At 40.1% G+C, this 24863-nt stretch overlaps 2 protein-coding genes across 3 annotated transcripts in view; one reads left to right on the forward strand and one right to left on the reverse strand.

The window, feature by feature from the left end:
- The window catches only part of LOC139947870 (guanine nucleotide-binding protein-like 1), a 395329-nt gene that overhangs the window by 277493 nt on the left and 92973 nt on the right, over window positions 1-24863 (reverse strand). The window lies entirely within an intron of this gene.
- LOC139948223 (uncharacterized) lies at window positions 1921-19764 on the forward strand. Of its 2 annotated transcripts, XR_011787423.1 has the most exons (6): window positions 1921-2363; window positions 3749-3944; window positions 13128-13270; window positions 15343-15576; window positions 16650-17052; window positions 19686-19764. XR_011787423.1 is itself a non-coding variant. In XM_071946309.1 (5 exons), exons 1-5 carry the CDS (start codon window positions 2240-2242, stop codon window positions 16982-16984), a joined length of 1032 nt encoding a protein of 343 aa, XP_071802410.1. In that variant the 5' UTR covers window positions 1921-2239; the 3' UTR covers window positions 16985-19022. The 2 variants fall into 2 exon arrangements, 1 of the variants encoding a protein (XP_071802410.1); XM_071946309.1 differs by lacking the exon at window positions 19686-19764 and having other exon boundaries at window positions 16650-19022.

Below are 24863 nucleotides of genomic sequence, written 5' to 3' on the forward strand. Positions count from 1 at the left end.
GTCGTGTGCATGCTCAGTAAATTTTACCTGGTAAGTCTGCTGCCACTTAGTGTTCGAAAGTCTTCCATTCGCTATTCAAGTATAGGCCTATACTTTTTTACATAAACATTTTTGTTTATTTTCCGTGTCGCGAAATCATAACACAAATATTCACGATTTGTGCCGCATGACGTCCGCACGTAAATACTCACGTGAATATTTGCAAAGTGGGGCAAAAATCGTAAATATTTATGTATTATGTAATTAATAATAGGTCGATGTCCCTTCAGCGGGTCACCACAGCAAACATATCTTCCCGGTTGGCTTTTTGTATCACTGTTTTGAAAGTATTCCCCTTGCACTGACGTCACGCGTTTTGATGTTCCATTTTTGGGAGTCTTGTGGCAGTATTTGAACCAGAAAAAAATGCTGCAACTGTTTTCACATGAGTCTCCTGTACATGCTGTTGCAAAGACTCCTTCCTTCCATTTTACAGAATGGATCAACCACAAGTTATTCGCCAAGCACCATGTGGATTTTGGGGGCATTGACATTATCATCACCCGGGCCCCACTTTTGATGAAACATTGGGTGCGTTCGTTAAGCTTCCCTCTGGTTGTACCCCGCAGTGCTCACTCGGGTGAGCCCCTGACAAGAGCTAATCGAACGATCACACTCGCCCTCTCGTGGTGACGGCATGCATCTCAGGTCACCCCCAAGAGACCCACTCCACATGCAGGGCACTGGGGGCTGACCCAGGTGAGCCCGTCAAAGCTATTCGAACGTACCGGGGCAGACCGGGGTCGACCCAGGGAAGGTAAACGAACGCACCCATGAGAAGACGACCTTGCAAAGTAGAGGATGGCACTAAGCACGGCGGGAAAATGGGGCTTGTCACCCATGAATAAATGATGCTCGCACGTCTTTAATTAAGTGGGATACAAACAGAGAGATGTAATTACATAATAGGCTAATTGCCCAGCGGCTACATTTGCTTGATTTAGGTCACGTGGTACGTCAGATTCCATGCAGACACAAAAATAGTCAAAGAAGTCTCTTCTTTTTGTTCTCATCTCTCATCTCTACTTGTTGTTCTAAGGATAAAAACGAATAAAACAGTGCAGTAGAGATCCGTACCACCGGAAGTACAATATTCTGATTGATGGTAGTAAAATATTATGGTCACACCTCCGCTTTGCGGTTTCTAAACTGTTGCTTTAAACATTTCGGGGAAGCCCCCCCCCCATATCCACATCCATCACTCCAACCTGTCCTTCTTCAGCCTGCCTCCTCCCCCCCATATCCACATCAATCACTCCAACCTGTCCTTCTTCAGCCTGCCTCCTCCCTGCCCAGAGCCCCGCCCCTGGCGTTCCGCCCCCTCACTCACGTCTCAACACAGTGTTTTACCTCTCCATTTTTACACTTTGAAGCAGCTAGCTTGATACAATTTTGCCATGAAATATTTCTCGGTTTATCGAAAAACAATTAAGTGACTGATTTTGTTTGTGGGATTATCAATCAAACTGTATTGGCCAATAAATAAAACCGGAAGTGGAAGTGACATCACCGCGATGGCATTATTGCACATTCCGTAAGCTAGTCTTGTTTCAAGAATACAACACAATTGAGCAACTGCTCTGAGTCGCAGCCACAGTCGCAACACAAAACTTTGACATTTCTACACAATGTTTCAAATACTATTAAAAAAAAAAAAATGAAATTATGTGTAAGTTTTGCGTTTTTGAGAATGCATTTTGTATTAGAAAGCTTCATGTCTTGAAAATTTACCATGTCCGCCTTGACTAAAGACTACTGTGCTAATGAACAATCACTTGTTGACGTTGGTGACCAGTGGTGTGTGTGCATATTGCAGATGCATGCATGCTGCGTTGGTATTCGTGTATGTAGGTAGTATAGTGCGAATAGTGCAGACGACATTGGACCGGCTGCTGTGTAGTTTTGACAGATTTTTTGTGCAGCTAAAAATACTTCGATAGCATTTATTTCATAATTTTCTATCACTTTGAGAAGCAAATGTCGACATTCACTCTTCATATGTGTAGGTACTGTGTGGTTTAACTGTGCACATGCAGTAATTCTACCCTCGTTTCAACGCCGAGTTGCTCAAAAGGCCGACTGTGCGATCTCGCGAGTACGACAAGTGGCAGGTCATCAAGCGGGCAGGCAGTTTCAACTCTACCGTGTAGAGGCGCGTAGAGACGGCGTATTGTTCCTCTGGGAGCACGGTCAGGAGAATATGCACACGTCACTTGGGGTGTTATTTGCTGGGACTGTGATTTGGATTTACATGCAGTGCACGTGTGTTAACTCATATTCATTGAGTGGTTCGGTGAACAGTTCGCTAGTTAATGTCACAGAAGGTAACAATTATTATTTATTAACTAGGCCTACCTAAACTATTTTATTTAGTATTTATTTGATTTTGTTTCATGTTATTTAATATTATGTTGGTATTTGATTTACTTAGCATTGTATTTTTAATTTTAACTTTATAAATAGCTTTTCAGTTGCACCACTTCAGTTGTGTTGATCCAAAATCATGGTCAAATTAATTTTATTTAAATCAAACAATTAAACACTACTATGTTTTCTTCATGATATTGTGTGAAAAGTGGAAGTCAGATCATGGTCAGACTTAGAGTTAGACCAACTGGGGCGCTGTATTCCTTTTTTCGCAATTTTGACATTATTGGTCACGATATGTCAACATTTCGAAAAAAGGAATACAGCGACCCAGCTACTGGGTCTAGGTTACTCCTAGCTAGAACTATGAGGTTTCGTTCGTCTGCCGTTACGGGAGAGAGACGATAGCGGAACGAAACTTCATAGTTCTATATATAGGAGTAGGTCAAACAGCCAGTACCCAGATTGGCCCAATTTCATAAAGCCTGCGTAACCATATAGCACATTTCTAAGCATAGACAAACATCTAGCTTTAGAAGAAAAAAAGAAAACAAATCCATAAAGTTTACATTTTTTGCAGCTGCCTGGTGCCTCACTCATTTTTGACTTAGCAAAGAAATCTGCTAACCAGTATTTTCTGCCTGAACAGCGCTATGAAATTGGGCCCTGTCCTTGGATATATTTGCCTATTTATTTACCAGTGACATTCACAGTGGTGAAGAAAACAATTTTAAAATAAAAATTAAAATTACAACAATACAATCAATGTGATCAAGGAAGTAAAACAAAAATTAACTAAACCTTGTCTAGATGCATACCACCAAAACCCTAGATCTAGCAGTGACTGTTTCGCTTTGCTCCTTTTTTTCCTCGAAATTATAATATTTATGCGTTCGTTTTTATGCTGGGTCTACCCAGGAAGGCCCAAACTCTTTATTTCTGTGTTAAATTTTCCAACAAGGCGAAGAAATGATATTAATATTTGTTTTTTATAGAGTATTGTAATGCACTCTATTTATGTACTCATACCAAGTACATGTACCTGATATTTTTTATAAAGTTGGGCCTATATAGACATTGACCATTGTTCAATATGGCAAACCACCATGATGTGCAAGTAATCGAGTCCCTCCTTCGAGCTTCAAAAGAAGGTAGATGTACATGTACATGATGAAGTTTTTTAGTCCAAGGTACACTACACAGGATTTCGCTTTTCCATGGTTTTGATCATAATATTATCTCAACATTGGCATTATAACGTCAGTCCTTTTCCTTAAATATCTTATTACATACGTGATAGCTTTTCATAAAAAAAGATCTAATGACCACATTCTTCCTTCAGATTGTTTGTGCAACCCCACTGGCTCCCTGAGCCCGCATTGCAACAACGAAATAGCATTGTGCGCCTGCAAGCCCGGGTACCAGGGACCCAACTGCACGGACTGTCAACATGGCCACTATCACCACAGCAACAGAAGTACTGAGTGCGTCGAATGCCAGTGTGACCACAGGGGGTCCTTGGACAGCCAGTGTGACAGGTGATTATGAATTAATTAAACAAGGTTACCATGGTAACAGGAGGAATTTCAAATCAAGCCAGGAATTTCTGGTGTATAGGGAAAGAAAATTCTGAATGAACTTTCTGCACAAACTTTAATAACTGTAATTTTGTTTTTACCCTTACATCCATGTGTATAGCACTGTTTACTCAATAATTTCCCGAGTTCTTTAAAAAAACTCATCAGGCAAGTCATTCGGAATGGGATTTGAACCCTCAATCTTTGCATTGCTATCAGAGCAGACACTACTAGACCACCAAGCGAGCCCAGTGTCTAGAAGCAAACTATAATGGAACCTGGGACAGGCCCAACTAAACCTAAAGGCAAACCCATTTTCAGTGTTTGTTTGTTTAGATGATCTTCTCGTCAAGGGAACTCGGCAAACTCCCACGAGGGGATATAATCGCCAAGCTGGCAACAGCCAATCTCTCTCATACAAACATTGGTCTATGATAACGATTTGCACACATTTAGAAATTGTGATTTGAACAGTTAACAGACTACAATAATTAATTCTAGTCATTTTGACATCCGTGGTTAGCTTGGGGATGCGAACCCACAACCTTGTACAAGTCCTTGCACTCGGCCACGGAATGTTGGCCTACCAGCTGAGGCCTACTTAAAACTGCTGTCACAGCTGTTGACACAGTTACTGTGGTGTAACATTCACACACCAGTGTTTTGTGGTCAGCCACTTCCTAGGAAATGAACAGTCACCACACATCTCATGTGTCAGATTTTGTGTGTGTAGATTTCACATGTTCACTGTACATTATTGTTTACAATACTAGTTTCAAAAGGAAACTGAAAATAATCATGGTTTTTGATGATTCTTTTTTAGTGGGTTGTTCATGGAATTTTTATGGTACCGAAGGTCGTTACAGGTCACCAGCTTTCCAGACAGAGGAATTTTATAACCTTTGTTTAGGGAAGTGGTTTGTTCGGTAAATTCAATAAACCAGAATTAGGCAATATTGTCGGCCTAAGTTCCAGTTTGAATAACAGGCCTGTTATTTTACCAGGATTTCACTGCCATGGTGTTGTTTCTGTTGTCCTCTGTATGTGCACTGCACTACATACTTGTCAAATACAAAAGTTTACATGATTAAAATTAGATGTTGCAACCCTCCTACTCTTGGTACCATTTTCCAGCAAGTTGTAAACAAACCATTTGAGACCGTCCAAGTCTAACCATGGAGTTACATGTAGAATGGGTTGTGTCTAACTGCATGGCATGATATGGTGGCACTTGCAGGCTGTCATTGTGTACATTCATGAAATACATCAAAGCGCAATCCTGTCTTTACTTTACTATCATTCGAAAAGATGAATGACAGAAATGGTCATCACTACATGTACATGTACATAGTCAAGTCAGTGTTTTTCAAAGTTAATTATTGGAGTTTGCCCTCTAGTTTAACATGCAAACATGTGCCACTGCCTAATGTGTATTCAATTTCCAGGTGAAATTGGATGGTACTGTCTACAATAGTACCAGTAACATTGTAATACTTTTTATTGTCCCCAATATAAAATGCAAACATGCACCATCACAGACAAACTGTGACAATGTAGGCCTTACAATTACATGTTTACACTTGAACCGTAGGTCTTTTTGGTAGAATTATTATGTAACCTTTAAAGCTTACTAGGCAATACACCGTACTAGTGAATAACCAATTATGATCCAGTCTACAAATAATGTATACCTGCAGAATTTTTGAATAACAAGTAATTGGGCCTAGTAATTTTATCACTGAAGCAATATGACTTTGTGTAGCAATTTGCACTTTCTCTAAAAATATTTGAATAAAAGCTTTTCATCAATTTTGTTTCCCTCATACATTTGTACAGTACTTACTTATATGTGGTCCAATTTCATGGTGCTGCTTGCCACGGAATTCTGTGTTTACGCTCGGTGACTTGTGATGCACACTTTTCTGGAAAAAACCATGGAATTCGGCCCAGCTCTCATTATTTTAAACCCTATCCTCCTCGATCCATGGTTGCACGTGTTGTGTTTGATTCTGGTGGACTGAGGACTGCACTAGTGAACCGATGTGCAATGGGATCAGACATTATGGGTGCGTTTGATTAGCTTCCCCGGGTCGACCCCGTTCTGCCCCCGGTTCGTTTGAATAGCTTTGACGTCATTCCAGGCTCTCACCCCGGTCAGCCCCAAGTGCCCTGCTTGTGGAGCGGGTAATTTGGGGCTGGCCCGAGGTGCATGACGTCACCACAAGAGTGCGAGTGCTCGTTTGATGAGCTCTTGTCAGGGGCTCACTCGAATGAGCATCGCAGGCTGCACCCTATAAGAGCCATGTGGATTGGATTTTGTTAGGATTCTAGTAATTGTATTGTTGTGCTGTATTAGTGGCGTGTCATGGCTGAGCGCTGAAGGGCACCGCACTCGAGCTCTGGTGTTTCTGGTCAGCAGAGTGTGGGTTCAAGTCCCAATTGTGACACTTGTGTCTCTTAAAAGAAAGACACTTAACCAGTATTGGTTTGTCTTTCGGAGGGGATGTAAAGCCGTAGTTCCTGTGTCAGTTTTGTACGTTGTAAGAGAAGGGGATGTCCTGGTGCAGGGCTGTATGCTTCGTTGTTGAAAGGGCAAGGGCACCAAGGCATTTTCGTCTTGGTAAAGGGCACCCTATGATGAAATTGCAAATTTGTACTGGAGCATTTCAAGGGCACCTAGGCAATGACCAGGGGACACGGAGGCAATCGCCGTCGTTGCCTCCGTGAAATATCAGGCCTGCGATGTATCTAGCTGTGACTGCTGCTAAATGTGCTTGCGCACCTTGTGTGAAACAATTTCAACTTTTATGTGATTTCTGTTGTTGTTTTCTTTTTCAATAAATTTACACTTGTTTTCAAGATTTAATGTTACCCCTGAAAGTGGTAATGATGTGACAGTGTTAAATTACGGTCCCGGTAAGTCCCAAAAAAAGTCTGGCCCTGATAGGGTTAAAGCTTTTAGTAAGTATATGACTAGTGGCCTTCCACTTTTACTCATTGGTATAATTTCCTTGTACATAAAGTATTGTGCAATGGCGGTACTTGATTATCCCTGGCTTAGGCCCAACGTCGTATACCAACACAACATTATGACATATTAAATATTGAATTGATCAAATGAGTTTTGTTATGAAACAGTCAAGTGATGGCTCACAAAAGTTCCCCTGGACTTGAAGCTGATGCTTCTAAGCCCCCCCCCCCCCTCGTTCACAGTGTCACTTCCTCTTAGGAAACGCAACTCACCTCGCTTGTTTGTTTCCCCAAATTACATAACAATTGCAACTTCAATTAGATCAGCTGTTGTAAAGTTAAAACACATGTTGTGCTATGACTGTACATGTATGTACAATGGACAGCCCTTAACATAGACATGTTACATCAATCAATCTTTTGATGCTTTTTCACATACGTTGTTTTTAAGGGGCCATTCATAGTTAAATGTTATTTTTTTTTTTTTTTTAAAGATTGAAATTCTTTAACATTCTTTATTATGAATGACCCCTAAATATTTAAGAGCCATTCATAATTTATAAGCAATGTTTAAAAATTTAGCATTTGCCCTTAACTTTTTCAGTGACTTGCCAGCAGAACCAGTAGTTTGTCATTTCGCTGGTTCGCAAGCTTTTTTCACTGATCGTACAATATTTTGGGGTTTCCTTTCAACATAGGCAGTTTGTGATTTGAGTAAACATGTTTTGAAACGCTACATACAGAGGAAGTTTGGATTTGAGAACATTTTTCACGTAGTAGCAGTAAAGTTGGGCGGAGTCTTCAATTTGCCAAGTTGCTTGATTTGACGTCAATCATACCCCGACTTGATCATTTTTTTTGAGATCGGGTGATCGGCATGATCTTCATAAGATCGTAGTGCTGTGTGAACAGGGTACTACAAGCAATAGGATTTTAGTGTATGTACTGTACATGTAGAACAAAGGAATATTCACACAGTGACAGCAACCCTGGAGGATAATTTTTCCTCCATGCTGCAACACAGAGCCTGTGTGTAGCATTGGCAAGTAAATATAGCCAGCTGGCCTAGTTGGACAGAATTCTAACTGGTCCTTTGGTGTTTTAACTGGCTTTTGGCCAGCGGACCACTGTTAATGGGCTACTGTATCTTGGTATATTATGTGCAGTTTACCCTTAAGTGCTGGGAAGTTGTCCATTGGTTTTACACCCAATTTGGCAGTAGTACCCCCACCCTACACCCTCCCCACAGACCCTTCCCCCTCTATAAAGGGATTGCCAAAAATCTTGTTTTATGGAGAAAATCTCCTTACTGGATTTTTGGCAGAATGCTGGCACACTCCCCTAAAATACTGCTGGGCCACATTATTTATGTTGACCTCCTTGCTTACAAGCCAGTGCTCTATAATTTACTGTCACTTTCCCTGGAACCTTGATTCACATTCCCAATGGCATGGAATCCGCACACAAATTGCCTCAAATGAGTCGTGTTGTACATGTACAACAGCAGTATCAATTGATATGGTGATATGCCAGCGCAAGGGCAAACATTTTCCAGGACAGCTACATGTACGTTACGCGACAAGGCCCCTCCTTTCCATAATTGCATTTCCTCTCGGCATCTCAATTCTCCTCATTTCCGTGCAGCATCCACCCCTCCTTAGACTTTCATAGAAATGTCGGCTAAACGGCTAATATGTGCTAATCTAAAGCTCTTCTCCCTGCAGGAAAGGGTAAAGGGGCAACAGAACAACAACTCTGAAAAGAAGGGACAGTTAAATGAACTGAGTGGGCAGTTTTGTGTTGTGAATTTTTAAGCGTTTTACAGACATCAGGAAGTTGGTGTTCGCTTACGCTTTAATGTGTATACAGTTACTCTCCTTCGACCTTTACGACCACTATGTGGATTGGGTTTTCAGTCCCTACTACATGTACCTGACTGCGTGAGTTTTCCCCTGGAACATTTGTCTGGGGTTTTCCCTATAGCCCACATCTGAAACTGAAACTTCTTTGTCTTCTCTACACTGGGTTGCTTGGCTAGTAGTAGGCTCTATAGTAATTAAGTTTGCTTTTTTGAAAGATCTTTGTTGATTGATTGTTTGTTTGTTTGTTTGTTTGTTTGTTTAGACTTCTTCCTCCATGGTTTAGATGATCATCCTGTCAAGGGAGCTTGGCAAACTCCTACAAGGGGATATAAACACCAAGCTGGCAACAGCCAATCTCTCTCATACAAACATTGGTTTAACTTCAACGATTATGAGTCGCACAAATCAAAATCTTTGCTTTAGTAAAATCAGATTACCGGCCAAGACTCCACTCAATTGTTATGCTAAGTAAACAACAGCTAAATACCAGTCACAAGCAATGTATATTGCATGAAATTTTGGCCAGTAACATGTGTAAAATAAACAAGCTATTTTTGTGCTTAAGCCAATTATTTGCTATTTAAGCAGCTAGCTCTATGAAATTGGCCCCAGGGCCCAATTCATGGCTCTGTTTACCCTAAGCAAAGCATTGGAGCTTGCGGAAGCAGGGTTTCTGTGTTTACGTCAAGCGTATTTCATGGTTAAGTGGAGGCGGGGAATTTTGGCTTATGTGCGAGTGTGTGCTCCATGTGGAGGCATTTTACACTAACACAGCAAGCGCGGAAATGCGGCGCTTGAATACAAGCAGAGAATGGTGATAGTAAGCACAGAATTAGGAGGTTAGCAGAGCCATAAAATTGGGCCCTGAACAAATGAAATGAAATCCACTATTGCTTCTGCCCATACTTGGAACATGATAGAGATTACAGAAGCATGATGAAGGTTCCACACTGTATTACAGAATGTTTCTGCCAAGGGAGAAGCTATACTCAGGAAACAGATCGTATGATGCTGTGTGATAAGCGCACAGAAAGGAAACATGGTCCAGATTGATACTGGCCGATAGCGTCTTTGTAGTTCACGTCCAGAGATTCGAAGGGGATGACGTGTATTAAGGCGGCGTGCCAAGTTACTGGAGGGCATTGATTCATCAATTAGAGACTGCGCCAGACAAAATCCTCTGGTGTTATGAAGTATAGAGATCTGGCCCAATTTCATGTTGGCCTTAACTTCAACTCATCAGAATTCATGACTTTTTTCAGTGGTTTTTCTGTTTTAAAGGGCCTGTAATATGTACATTTGGTAGGCCTAATGCTTCTGAAAATATGAATGGCAATAAAAAGTTACTTGTAAAGAAGTACAGCAGATTTGGATTGTATAATTTTAATATTTAGAAACTTTACACTTTGAAGAATTGCGGTTGGGGAAAACGGTATAACTTTTTTATCCCCGAAAAGCATTACTGACGGTAATGTTTCTCAGATATTGATTCTAATTACAGGTTATTCTTCCTGCATAGAAATAATCGCTCCAGATTTCCGCCAAATTGTAAAAAACGCTTTCACCTTTTGAAATGGAATTTTCACAGGTTAGTCTGATGGTATGAGATTGAAACAAACACAGGGATCCAATTACGAGACATATATAATCCCTTAGTCTTGGTGCGCAAGACGTTTCTCAATTTCCTTTCACGCACAGCGCGGCCAACTCACCAACAGCGCCCACATGCACCAAGACTAACAATCCATACGTTAAAGACTGGGGAGTGAGGGCTGCAGTATAAATAGACTGATTAATTGCCTTATTGGATTAGGCTACTTGTTCACTAGCTCTATGGTTCCATTAGAACAAATCTTATACAGGGTTAGAATTTTAAACTGGAAGGCAAGCCTGAGGTCAGTGACTTTAAGTGTCTGGCCAGTAAACCTTTGACTGGGGGGGGGGGTGGTTGGGAGGAGGAAAACTATCCTTGTTGGAATATGCAATCTGAGAAACGCTTCTCAGATTCAAATTTTTGGGGATAAGAACTAAGTGGAATATTTCTCAAAATGCTTAATTATACTTTAATAAGCTGCTGTCGGCTTCTAACCAAATTATTAAGAGTGATTACCCAAAAAATACTTTCCCCTAAAAACATTCCCTTCCAAAATGTGGATCCTAATCTAGTTCCTGACTTTGTTGTCATAAATGGCTCTCCCCTCTGCTTTTAAGGGATTTTGGTATTTTTGTAACACAAAACACAATGTCCACAGATTTAAACATCAAGCTCACACAGTTTGAAAATAGGATTTCCTAAAATATTACTTGCTGAGGTGCTGTTGTTATTGAGAAAGGGATAAACAATCCACAAAAATAATTTTCGTCTCAGAAACGGAAGTTATTTTAGCATGTAGTACACATTTTGGTGACATTGTTTTACTTGTTTCTCAAAAACTATAGCACCTCAGTAAGTAATCTTTTTACTATCATTATCTTCAAGCGGTGTAAGTTTAAAAAGTACCTAGACCCTTTAAGGGAATCTCTCATTATAAATGCAAAATGTTACTGTTAATGAAGTACCAGTGAGTAGTAATATTCAAAGGGGGCTGCCCTCTAAAGTACAGCCTTGCTGAAAGGAAGTTGTTACAGAGCTGTCTGTGAAATTCCAATCATTTGCACACTGTGTGTAAAACGACTTAAAAAAGTCCGGCTTCAAGAATGCATGGAATTCACTCGGCAATTTAAACGAGATTCCCAAAGATGTTGTTTTTATTATTTGAAGGCAAAGTCATTAGCAATGTACTGTGAAATGAAACAGGGCAGGCTTAAAGCCATTGTACCCTTTCGGTACAGAAAAAAAGAAAAAAAGTTCACAGATTTACAAATAACTTACAGGGTTTATAGAAGGTAGTGGTGAAAGACTTCTCTTGAAATATTATTCCATGAGATGCTTTACTTTTTGAGAAAACAGTAAAACAATATCAATTCTCGATAACGAGAATTACGGATTTATTTTAAACACATGTCATGACACGGCAAAACGTGCGGATACAAGGGTGGGTTTTCCCGTTATTTTCTCCCGACTCCGATGACCGATTGAGCCTAAATTTTCACAGGTTTGTTATTTGATATAGAAGTTGTGATACACGAAGTGTGGGCCTTGGACAATAGTGTTTACCGAAAGGGTCCAATGGCTTTAAAGGGTTTTGGTACTTTTTGAAGGACACAAAACACAATGTCCACAGATTGACATTAAATTTACATGGTTTGAAGATAAAGATGATAGAAAGCTTCCCTTAAAATATTACTGGATTTGGTACTGTAGGTTTCGAGAAATGAATGAAAAAATGTCAAAACAAAAATTGTTGTCTCGGGAGACAAAAATTATTTTAGCATCTAGCCTACAACCTATTTACCAGTACTGGTATTTACGCGACTCTCGTGAAATCATCGCTCCATTTAATAAGAATATGGTCTATAAAAGATGGAAATTTGCAAAGGTCATGGGTTCGAATCCAACCCGAGTAATATGCCTGTGATTTTGTTTTCACAGAGCGGCTTGGGAAAGTACTGAGTATACAGTGCTAAAATAGTATAAACCAAAATTAAATGAACAACACACATCGTTGTGTATGGATAAAACCAAACTAATAATGGGTGAAACCAAAATACCGTCTTTGTCACAACATTGTGATATTTTTGAAACTATCACTGCCTTGACGATGTGACAATATAACCGTGATATCAATATTCATGTACTTTTCAGTTAAAGGGGAGGTACACGTTTGGTCTTCTCACTTGGTGTATCCCATCATAAGCACAAAAACACAAGCCTGTGAAAATTTGAGCTAAATTGGTCATCGAAGTTGCGAGAAAATAATGAGAGAAATACCACCCTTAGTTGGACGAATTTGTGTGCTTTCAGATGGGAATAAAAGACTTCTAGCTAGAAGTCTTTTATTATTTTAGTGAGAAATTACCTCTTTCTCAAAAACTATGTTACTTCAGAGGGCGTCGTTTCCCACAATGTTTTATACTATCAACAGCTCTCCAATGCACGTTACCAAGTCAGTTTTTAAGTTAATATTTGTTTTGAGTAATTACCAAACATGTACCTTCCCTTTAAATACTTGTTTCTTGAATGTTTCAAGTGAACTTTAAATGTTGTTTCCCCATCTTGGAACACTAGAACCAGAGATTGTTTTGTCTCTAAGATCAGTCTGGGGACAGGTAATTTCTTAAATCCTCCTGGATAACCATAATAAACCACTCCCACCATGTGCAGTGAAGTGACTCAGTGGTTTTTGTTTTTGTTTTTTCTCTTTTATTTCAGTAACGGCACCTGCCAGTGCAAGCCAGGGGTTGGAGGGACAGTATGTGACATGTGCTTGACTGGGTATTATGGGATATCAGTGAATGGGTGTCAGCCTTGCCAGTATCAGGAGACAGTTATTAAGTGCCTCAGTACCTCAAAAAGTAAGAACATCTCCCCCCCCCCCACTAACAAAACAAAGGTGACAAAATTTAAATACTTTTTGGGGTTGAACAAAGAGTTGACTAGAGTGGGATTTGAACCAACGACCTCCAGATTAAAGTGCCAGTGCTCTACCAATTGAGCTATCTAGCCCTATGTTGGCAGTGTCCTTATTTTGTTAATATCTTTGTTCGGGGGTGCCAGTCAGAAGCCGTACAACCGTTTACTGCTGTGTAGCCAGGGATCACACCCAAATTACGATACAACCTGGGAAGCGTCAGCGAGGGGATCACCTTAAGGGGATGCCACTTTTTGTTTCAGATGTCAATATAAACCACAAGGGAAACTGACTGGGTAAATTTTGAAAGGATAAAACATTGTGAGAAAAGGCTCCCTCTGAAGTGACGTAGTTTTCGAAAAAGAAGTAATTTTTCATGAATTTGATTTCGAGACCTCAGATTTAGAATTTGTAATAAACACCCATATCACTCCGACCACCAGTAATAGTCAGGTACCTAAGGAAATCAAGAAAGATTTTTGCTGCTGCTAGGCTAGTTGCAAATACAGACAGATTTTGTAATATCTGATCCCCATCCTGAATAATTTGGGGTTGAAAAAAAAAAAATTAAAACGACAAGGGATACTGACTTGGTAATTTTTGTTGTCGTTATTTTGGATAGAACAAAGACAAATTTACTAAAGCAGGATTCAAACCAATGACCTCTGGTTTAATGTTCCGGCACTCTACCAACTCAGCTATCTAGCCCCAATGTTGGCAGTATCTCTGTTTTGTCAATATCTTTGTTCGGGGGTGCCAGTCAGAAGCCATACAACCGCTAACTGCCGTGTAGCCAGGGATCACACCCAACTTACGATTCAACCTGGGAAGCGGCAGCCAGGGATCACCTTAAGGGGATGTGACTTTGTGTTTCAGATATCAATACATAAAATTTAAAGGAACACGTTGCCTTGGACCGGACGAGTTGGTCTATAAAAAGCATTTGTAACCGTTTTTTTAAATAAAAAGCATGGTTGGAACAAATTTCCCTCGAAATTGCGTAGTTTTCCTTTTACTGTGGGAACTAACATGGTCGGCCATTTATGGGAGTCAAAAATTTGACTCCCATAAATGGCTGACCGTGTTAGTCGACGAGGTAAAAGGAAAACCACGCAATTTCGAGCGATACTTGTGTTGATCATTGTATTCTACTTTTAAATCATCTTTCTAACCATATGCGTTTTATAACAAACGGTTACAAATGCTTTTCAAAGACCAACTCGACCTATCCAAGGCAACGTGTTCCTTTAAATACATAAACAGAACTATATAGTGACAGGACTCAAATTTCACTTTGGACCACAGACCTGAGGCCAGTGGTTTCAGTGCCAGGCCAGTACACAGTAAACAAAAACAAGACAAGTCTGGTGGTCTTTTTTTCTTTTTCTTCAATTGAACATCTTTGTCTCAAAAGAATGATGTGCAAGTATTACCCATAACACAGAAGAGATGAACCCTCTCTTAAAGGAACGATACAGAATTGGTAAAAAACAATTATCGTATCGTGAAGATCACTGATTTACATGAAACTTACATGGTCTAATGATGATGATAGTTGAAAACATCCCTTGAAATATTTCTGTCTGAAATGTCATATTTGATGAGAAATAACTTCGCGTTTGGAGTTTATCGCTCAGTGAGCGTTTTATTCATTTTTATTTTGGCATCAATGCTATGCAAAATTTGTAATCGGTTTTTCACTATTCTCTCGTGACCCAGAAGGCCGATCGATCCCAAACTTCTACATGTTTGTCAGTTTATGTATATGGTGGATTACATAAAGTGCTTACACTGCCAGCAACTGTTTTGTTAGCAAAAAACAATTCTGTAATGTTCCTTTAATGTTTATTCAAACAACACAGTTTTTAATTGTGTTTTAAATATTGTTTTGAGTGTGGTTAATTCAAGTACAGAAAAAAACACCCAAGTATAAGTCTTGCTAATCCAGTTTTACAAACGTGGCTTTCAGAAACTGGTTGGTTGATTCTTTAGATATTGTCACTTTCTTTTCCACAGAAGTAGATTTAAAAGACGCTTCCATGTGCCTCAGATGCCTTTACAACGCTTCCTGGATAACGCAAAGCAGTGAGGTCACGTGTCACACTGATGAGTACTTAGCACCTAATGGGAGTTGCGTGCCGTGTCGATGTGGCCTCGATAGCTCACTCGATAAAGCTAATGGGTCTCGCCTCTGTGATCTGATGACAGGGAAGTGTACAGAGTGTCAAGGAAAGGCTTGCTCAGAAGGAGGTAAGGATTGATTTATGCTTACACAATTCTTATATAGCACTTTATCACATCCCTAGGGGCCGAAGAGTTATATATAAAAACTAGAGGGCGCACTGGTGATGCTGCTTGCACAAACTCGACGGGACCGCAGGAGCACGCGCGCGCCATTATGTCTGCGCATTGAATAAGAAACACTAATTGGAGTTTGTGTTTATTGAACGCTAAACGATGCTGTTTCTTCAACTTACAAAATGGCCGAACAAACACATGCTAAGCAATGCCTCTTTTGTCAACTTGGACAATGGCCGGCTACGCGCATGCCGGGTCGCGTATATAGGCCAGTGCGCCCTCTAGTTCTTATATATAACTCTTTGCTAGGGGCGCATGAAAGTGCCCAGTATTTGTCCTGCAATGTCTGTGGAGCTACGATTTGAAGTAAGAGACCTTTTCCTTTAAAGCACCATGTAATGGTTTACAAGGCGCTGTGCGGCAATATGCTGCCAATCAAACCAGGAACACCGGGGCAAACCCCTACTCTTTTCGATAAGGTTCTTTTACTTGCTTCCAACAACACACGAGACCAATGGCTTGTCGTCACATCCAAAGGACTGAGCAATGGTTAAGTGTCTTGCTTAAGGACACAAGTGTCACGGCTAGGGATTTGAACCCACACTCTGCTGATCAGAAACACCAGAGATTGAATTCGGTGCTCTTTACTGCTCGACCACGACACTTCCACAAAAGCATAACCGTTTCCTTACCATAGACGATTTATCAGCCGACTGCACTTTAGTTAACTGCACTCAAGCCCCCTCTTCCTTTAACCTGAACTTGGTTGATTTTAAACTCCTTTTAAAACCCTTGCTTGCTTACTTGCTCAAGTCAAGTGGTATCACGAGGTCCTCCATGCTTTTTTGTCTCCCATTGCAAACTTAAAATATGCTAATTCCAGTGCCAAAGTGTCTTTGTGCACAAAAAATTCACCACAATCAAGCGTTTGAAATTGTGATGATTGCATTTGATATTTATTTTGTCCAGGTAGAAATAAATTTTCATCTTATTAAAAAAACATCTATATCCTTTTCCCTTGGTAGGTGAGTCTTTCAACTATGAGCCTTACATCATAGCAGGCGCCATAATTGCCGGCATCACCTTTGTCGTCTTGTCCATCCTCCTTGCTGTTTGCTGTTGTAGACGCTGCCGCAATAAATCTCGCCGGACGCCACTCCCTCTCTGGACGATCGAGCTACGACGTGAGGACGAAACGGAAAACCACATTGGAGATGACAGCGGCGTCATCATCCAGGACCAAGCCTTCAGTGATATCGACGTGATGTATCTTGACGACTCGTACCTCATGGAATCCTCGGATTATTTCACGGAATCGACGGACAGTCTTAACAGAACAGGGTACCACACGCTCAGCTAATATCGTCTGTAGTCGGTGATCTCGACTGAGGTTTATTTTTATAGAATTCCGCTGGTCGGATACAAAAGGTTAGCAGGATCTGAACAAGGTTTGTTAAATAGAACTACATAGGGAACTGGCCTGTATGCTTAATTTTTGAAGGGCACCAAGGCATTTTCTCCTTGGTATAGGGGCACCCTATGAGGAAATTGTAAATTTCTACTGGGAGCAGTTCAAGGGCAGGAAGGCATTGACCAGGGGGCATGGAGGCAATCGCCTTTGTTGCCTCTGTGAAGTATCAGGCCTGGGAGAAGTTACATACCTTATGCGTATGATGCCTTTTGAGGAAGGCATTGACCAGGGGGCATGGAGGCAATTGAATCGCTTTATTGCCTCTGTGAAGTATCAGGCCAGGGAGAAGTTACATACCTCATGCCTATGACGCCTTTTGAGGAGGGCGCCCTTTGCCTAGAAGTCAAACGGAGGTTGGTAATTGAACAGTCCAGTGCGTCGCGGGTACAAATCTTGCGTGTCATCATCGGTTTACCTCTAAGATGGTGGCTGTATGACGTTGATGCATGAGGTTCATTTTGACTTTCCTGTACAGGGCCCATCTTATGACTCTGCTTACCATAAGTATGGTGGCTTAAAGGGTCAGGGGTGGATTTCACAAAGGTAGTCCTAACTTAGGACTAGTCCTAAGCAATGCTAAGAGATAGCACTGGTCCTAAGTTAGGACCAGTAACTCATCCTACCTTAGGACTGGTCCTATCTCTTAGCATTGCCTAGGACTAGTCCTAAGTTAGGACTACCTTTGTGAAATCCACCCCTGGATACTTTTTGTAACACAAAACGCAATGTCCACAGATTTACATGAAAGTTTGAAGATAATGATAGTAGAAGGCTTCCCATAAAATATTACTTGGTGAGTTTTTTTATGCAAGTCGCCAGACACACAAGGCCTGAAGGCCACTTCAAGGTTTGGCCTACAATTATTTTTTTGCCACCTACTCCTAGGGCTGAAACAGGGTTACTCCTTGGTATCATCAATCCGAAGCCTGGCCGGTAGAGCAGAAAGCACTACCCCCCCAATTTTAGCAAGTGTCACGACCGGGATTCGAACCCACACTCTGCTGATCAAACACCAGAGCTTGAATCTGGTGCTCTTATACCGCTCGGCCATGACACGCTCGGCCATGAGGTGCAGTAGTTTTTGAGAAATGAGTAAAACAATGTCACGGAAATACGTTTTACATGCTAAAATTATTTTTGTGACTTGTTTTAGTCATTTCACAAAAACTACAGCACCTCAGTAAGTAATATTTTCAGGGAGGCTTTCTACAATCATTATCTTCAAACCGTGTAAGTTTAATGTAAATCTGTGGACATTGTGTTTTGTGTCCTACAAAAAGTACCCAGACCCTTTAATGTCAACACGCTAGTGTTTGGATGAAATCCACTTCTTCAAGTACATCATGTTTTTACACAGTCTCCCTAAACTGCATAAAGTTTGATATGGCACAAGACCAAAGAAGAAAGAGAGGGGACCAGTTGCTCTTTGACTTGATGCCTTACTTGTGGGTTACCATGCTTGGGTGCTAACAGTGGATTGATCACATGCCTAATTAAATTTGGCTGTTATTGGCACATGCAAATCAGCCGTTTCCAGGGGTCGAGAGTGAGCAAGGCATACTGGGGAAAAGGATGCAGCAAGATCAATCTCCCATGGGAAGGAGGTTGATGATGAGCTCTCTTTCTTTGCTTCATGATGAGAAGAAACACAAATTTCTTGTGTCAATCTGCTGATGCCATGTACCATCCTTAAAAGGCTTTCAATTATAAATTTGTAAATAACTATAGATCTATGAATATATTTGTATGTAATTCATCGGAGGCTGTGCCTAAGGCGTTTAAAAATTGCTGCCTACAATCCCAAACGGACCAATTTGTAAAATAGATTGAATTGAAAAGAAGCTTATTTCTCATTTTTAAAGGGTCTATGTAACTTTTGTAGGACAAAAAACACGATGTCCACAGATTTACACTAAACTTACACGGTTTGAAGATAATGATAGTAGAAAGCTTCCCTTAAAATATTATGTGCTGAGGTGCTAAAGTTTTTGGGAAATGAGTAAAACAATGTCATGAAAATAATTTTCGTCTCATGAGGCGAAAATTATTTTAATCATTTACAAACGTATTTTCATGACATTGTTTTACTCATTTCTCAAAAACTACCGCAGCTCAGCAAGTAAAATTTGAAGGGAAGCTTTCCACTATCAATATTTTCACACCCTGTAAGTTTAATGTAAATCTATTGACATTTTGAAAAGGTACCCAAATCCTTTAAACGTGTATCAATTCAATTGATTGTCCGAACTATAGCAGAAACATTTGCTTAAGTATAAGCGTTTTTCGCCGGTTAGCAAGAAAATTATGCAGAGAGTTGCGCGTTCACCATGGATTTGCATTGTTACCTCATTCATTTTCATACGATAATTGCTGGAAGGTTAGCTTGCCTTTTTGTGTGCTTACGGTTAGCAGCCCTATGTAATGGAAACTTGCCAAGTAGCAAGTACAGAGATTAGTTGTTTTGCCATGAAAAGGATGCAAGTGTAAAAAGAATTGATCCATTGCATATTATACCTTTTAACTTGAAATGGTGAAACGCCTTCATTTCACCAAGAAATGATCTTAGTTTTTTTTTTATGCACGTCGCCAGACACACAAAGCCTGAAGGCCACTTCAAGGTGTGGGCTACAACTAGTTTTTTCCAGAGGCCGTTGCCACCTACTCCTAGGGCTGAAACAGGGTTACCCCTTTTACAGTCCATACGGATGTAGACTTGGATATCATCAGTCCGAAGCCTAGCCGGTAGAGCAGAAAGCACTACCTCCCTCATTTTATGTAGCAAGTGTCACGACCGGGATTCGAACCCACACTCTGTTGGTCAAACACCAGGGCTTGAACCACTCAGCCATGACACGCCACAAATTTGTTTTAGGCTGTTCTGTTATTGAATGGCCGTGTTGTCTACCTTATGTAAGTAACTATGATATCAAATATACCTCTATGTACAGTAATGTTTGTTTTTTATATAAAAAAAGCAGGGCCAAATTTTTCAAAGGTAAGAGTATATTTGTGTGCAGTTTATATAAAAGAGGATTTTTTTTCTGAAGATGGAAAAAAAAATTGATTGTATGTAGGCCTACACTATTTATTTATAATAGTTTATTTGGTTGTTTAAATAGTTTTTTTAAAACACATTTTTAACCGCCTCAAGCCTGGTTCAGTTTCTGTCTTTATTTTGTTTAAGCTGTTATTGGCTTCAGGCAGTGTCATTATTGGCAGCTTGCTCATGAATTTGTATGACTTTTTATAAATTTTGATGAGTTTCATTAATTTTTATGAACTTTCAAGAAATTGTATAATTTCCTGTGAATTTCCATGGATTTTCATGAAATTGTATGAGTTTCATGAATACTGTATAAATTTTCATGAATTTTTATAAATTTTCATGAATTTTCATGAATTTTCATGAACTTTTATAAATTTCACTGAATTTTCATGAAATTTCATGAATTTTTTATGAACTTTCATGAATTTCCATGATTTTTTTCCCAATTTTCAATGAATTTTCATGAGTTTCAGATGCGATGTGATTCTAGCTTAACTGACTTTGACTGGCTCTGGCAAAACCCTAAACATCGACTATATTTCCTCAAGTAAGAGTGTAATCTTGATCATGAATAATACTAGAGGATGAGAAATTTTCAGGGGGGGGGGGGGGGGGGGGCTATTCCCCGGGTATGCCTTTCATAGTGTGAAAAGGCCGGCTCATATACTTTGGAGTCAACTTATGGGAATAGAGTACAGTGTGGACAGGGCTTAGTTTTCTTGATCTGGATAAATGTTCTCAACGCTCTAACTAGAATCAAACGAGAAGAGAAGATGATGAAGAAATGAAGTTTTAAGAATAGGGAGGAAAACCCAAGACAATTATTGCAGTGAAAACCCATGCAGTCAAGTAGGGACTGAAAAACCAATCCACATAGTGCCCCCGGTGGGATTCAAACCGGGGTTCGACGTGGAAGGCAAGGCAAGACACCACTACACCAACCTGACTGCCCTGTTTTAAGTTTGTACGCATTATGGTAAATTAGGAGATGTTTGGGGTTTTGCCAGAGTTGAAGGATTCAATCTCCTTCAGCTTATAAGTTCTTGTGTGCTTATTATTGACATTATTTTGCACCAAAAAAACCCATTTTTTTATCACAATATATACACTGAATAACCCACTTTGTACAAAGCAATATCACTCTACTCTACATGCAATTTTGTGCAATCACTCATATTTATATTTATCCCAATCTCACCGGTTTGATTTTATTTTTGTGTTACAATAGTTAAATAATATTATATTAGAGTTTTGTTTAGATGTTTTTATTTTGATGTTCAAACTTAAAGGGATATCTATTAGCCTTTTTGAGGTATGGTGGCCACCATAAGGTTTATCGTGATTCAGAACCATAATATGTTATGGGTAGGCGGAGGGGTCATTCAATGACCCCGCGGTGTATGTTGTCATGCACGACGTGTGCACATCACATGGCCTTTATCTCTGTGTGGGTGGTGTGGATTCCACAGCGCCCTCTCTTGATATTTTGATATTGGCGATAAACCTTATAGGAGTGCAATGTTTGGTTTTTGTGTATACAGCCAGTTTTAACCAAACTAAATAGTGTTATAGTAAAGTGTCCACCATATCTCTAAATGGCTTATGGATTTTCCCAGGTCAATGCCCATCAGTTTTTGTTGTGCAAGCTTTGAATTTCGTTCTTGAAGGGGCACACCAATTTTCCTCTGGTATGAGATGAGGAAAATTTAAACTGGTATTGGAACTTAACAAAGGGCACCACAGCAAAAGCACAGGGCACCATTGCAACTGCTGTGGGTGATGTGGTTTATTTTGAGATCTGGCGAGTCTGCTGCAAGGGTTTGAAAGTATCCAATTGCCATAGTTCCCTCTGTGAAGTATCAGGCCTGCTGCGCATCGATCACATGACCTGCGTGTGTTGCAAAATTGCAACACCTGATGAAATTGGCGACTTTTGTTGAGTATTAGGGTGTCGTGGCCGAGTGGATAAGAGCACCGAACTCAAGCTCTGATGCTTCTGTTCAGCAGAGTGTGAGTTCGAATCCCGGTCGTGACACTTGTGTCCCTGAGCAAGACACTTAACTATAATTGCTTCTCTCCACCCAGGGGTAAATGGGTACCTGTGAGGGCAGAGGTGGTTCTTGTGATTGGTTTAGCCGAGTAGCGCATGTATTTGTCGCACAGGCTGTATACTCCCCAGGGAGCTGAGATGGTTTAAAGAATGATTTAAGGCCCGGTGACCAGGGGTAATATTGTCGGAAGCGCTTTGAGACCGGCGTGAAAAGCGCTATATAAAAACGGTCTATTATTATTATTATTATTTGCTACAATTTTCTAATGCTCAATCAATCTGTATAATATGAAAAACTTCAGCCAATTATTTATGGGGGATGCTGTTTAATAATATGACACAAAAACAAAGGTGCTTCCATAAACTTCATTCCAATCTAACGGACCTCTTTCAATTAAAAATTATTGTTAAAAGCGATACTGTTTTGCGAAAAATTTAATTGAGAAAACTTTTTTCAGAAAAGGGTCATTTAACTGTTTTTGTTACTGGGATACAAGTTATAAAGACATCAGGAATACCAAATATTCTGTAGCAATTAATTTTATTTCAAAATATGTACTCCTCAAGATCTTATAAAAAATGTTGCTCAATTTCACAAATTAATTGAACAGTTCTACAAATTTCAGATCATTATACAAGTTTAAAACCACAAGTTAACAAATTATTTTGTTTTGTTTGTTTGGAAGCTGCACTGGATAATGGATATTAACAAGTTGAATTTTTAGTATGAGACATAGACTGAATTGGTGGCTACAGCTACGGCAGTAGACCTTTTCGCAAATACTTGGGCGCGTGTAAAGCTTGGAATAAGGTGCATTATGGTCTAGCTGGTGATCAAATTTGATCCATAGCTATCCCAAAATGCACCTCATTGAACACGGGTCGCTTGCGCAGTGGTATTTGTGAAAAGGTCTATGCTAGGGCGGTCAGGTTGGTGTAGGGGTGTCTTGCCCTTGCCTTTCACCTATGGGACCCCGGTTCGAATCCCACCGAGGGTACTGTGTGGATTGGGTTTTCAGTCCCTACTTGACTGCATGGGTTTTCCATGGAATAATTCTCTCGGGTTTTCCACCCACATCTAAAGCAAAAGTTTTTTCACACTTTTCTCTTTTCGTTTGGCTCTAATTAGAGCGTTGAGAATATCCAGATCCAGCCTGACTAGAATTTATCATGCATTGAAGTATAGTACATCCTGAGCAACACCCTTAGAGATAGTTGTAGCCAAAGATGTAGCTGTCAATTCAGAATAGGGCCATTGTTAAAGGCAGTGGACACTATTGGTAATTGTCAAAGGCTAGCCTTCACAGTTGGTGTATCTCAACATATGCATAAAATAACTAACCTGTGAAAACTTGAGCTCAATCGGTCATCAAAGTCGCGAGATAATAATGAAAGAAAAAACACCTTGTCACACGAAGTGCGAAGTTATACCATCAACCTCTCCCCATTACTCGTCACCAAGAAAGGTTTTATGCTAATAATTATTTTGAGTAATTACCAATAGTGTCCACTGCCTTTAATCAGGTTAACAATGTGAGATTTAATGGTACGATCATATGTGGTAAATAATCCAAAAATGAATGACCATAAAAACGTATTTTGACGTTCATGTGAAAAAACAGTTTTTGCTGTTTTCTCGGCAAGTATGCAATGTACATGTATTCACCTGAAACCATATGACCCTACCTTTAAATGTTCAATCTCAAAATTGCATGTATTAATTGAATTAATCTTTTTTGTACAAGCACAGCAAAAAGAATACTGAACAGTCTCTAGCATTAGAGGTAAACCCTGAAACTTCAAGGGTGCCAGATTTTGTGATGTAAGGCGATAAGCCTATCACATAAACAAAAGAAAAACTATTTTCTGATTTAGTGCCAGTTAGAGTGGTCACACTGTCCTGCCGCCGATTTCACAAAATGCTAGGATTAATCCTATCTCGAGTTAGGACGAGTAACCCGTCCTAACTACGGATGGGCTCAATGCGTCCTAACGTCGATGGATACGGAACTTAACTCGTCCTAATTCCTAATATTAATCCTAAGTTGGGAAAGGTTTGGTGAAATCAACGGCTGGTAATAATGTTCCAAGTCACCCCCAAAGACAAATGACGCTCCGAATCAGCCTTTGGAATTAGATTTTTTTTCCCTGGTAAAATTTCTATAAATTGAACCTGTTTTTGATTGCATAAATTTGGTTGACCACACCCTCATGCAGTAAAAAATACTACAAATTAAAGCTCTGTATTAATGGAATTTGTTTTAACAAACTCACTACATACGGCACTTCATGTAACAATTGTTCATATAATATTAAAATGATGGTTAAACCAACTAATTTCATTAAAACCTTTGTCTCGTTCTGTTGATTGTCATCAATGTAGACCGTTGTCTTTGTATCCTGAAGGAAGATGCACCATACAACACGCTCTTGATTAGCCTCCCGGGTCGACCCCGGTGAACTCATCCGAAAGACTCCCTGCCATGAGCTAATATAACGATCACTCAACCTCTCGTGGTGTTGTCATGCCAGCCCCAAGTGACCCGTTCCACAAGCAGGGCACTTGGGGCTGCCCCATGACTGCTACAGTCTACAGGGTACCAGGCAAAGGTTGTGACACTGGTAAAATCTTTGAAGCATTTAATGCATTATTTACAACTATTATTATTAAA

Source organism: Asterias amurensis, chromosome 15 (assembly GCF_032118995.1).
Source record: "Asterias amurensis chromosome 15, ASM3211899v1".
Taxonomy (NCBI): Eukaryota; Metazoa; Echinodermata; class Asteroidea; order Forcipulatida; family Asteriidae; genus Asterias; species Asterias amurensis.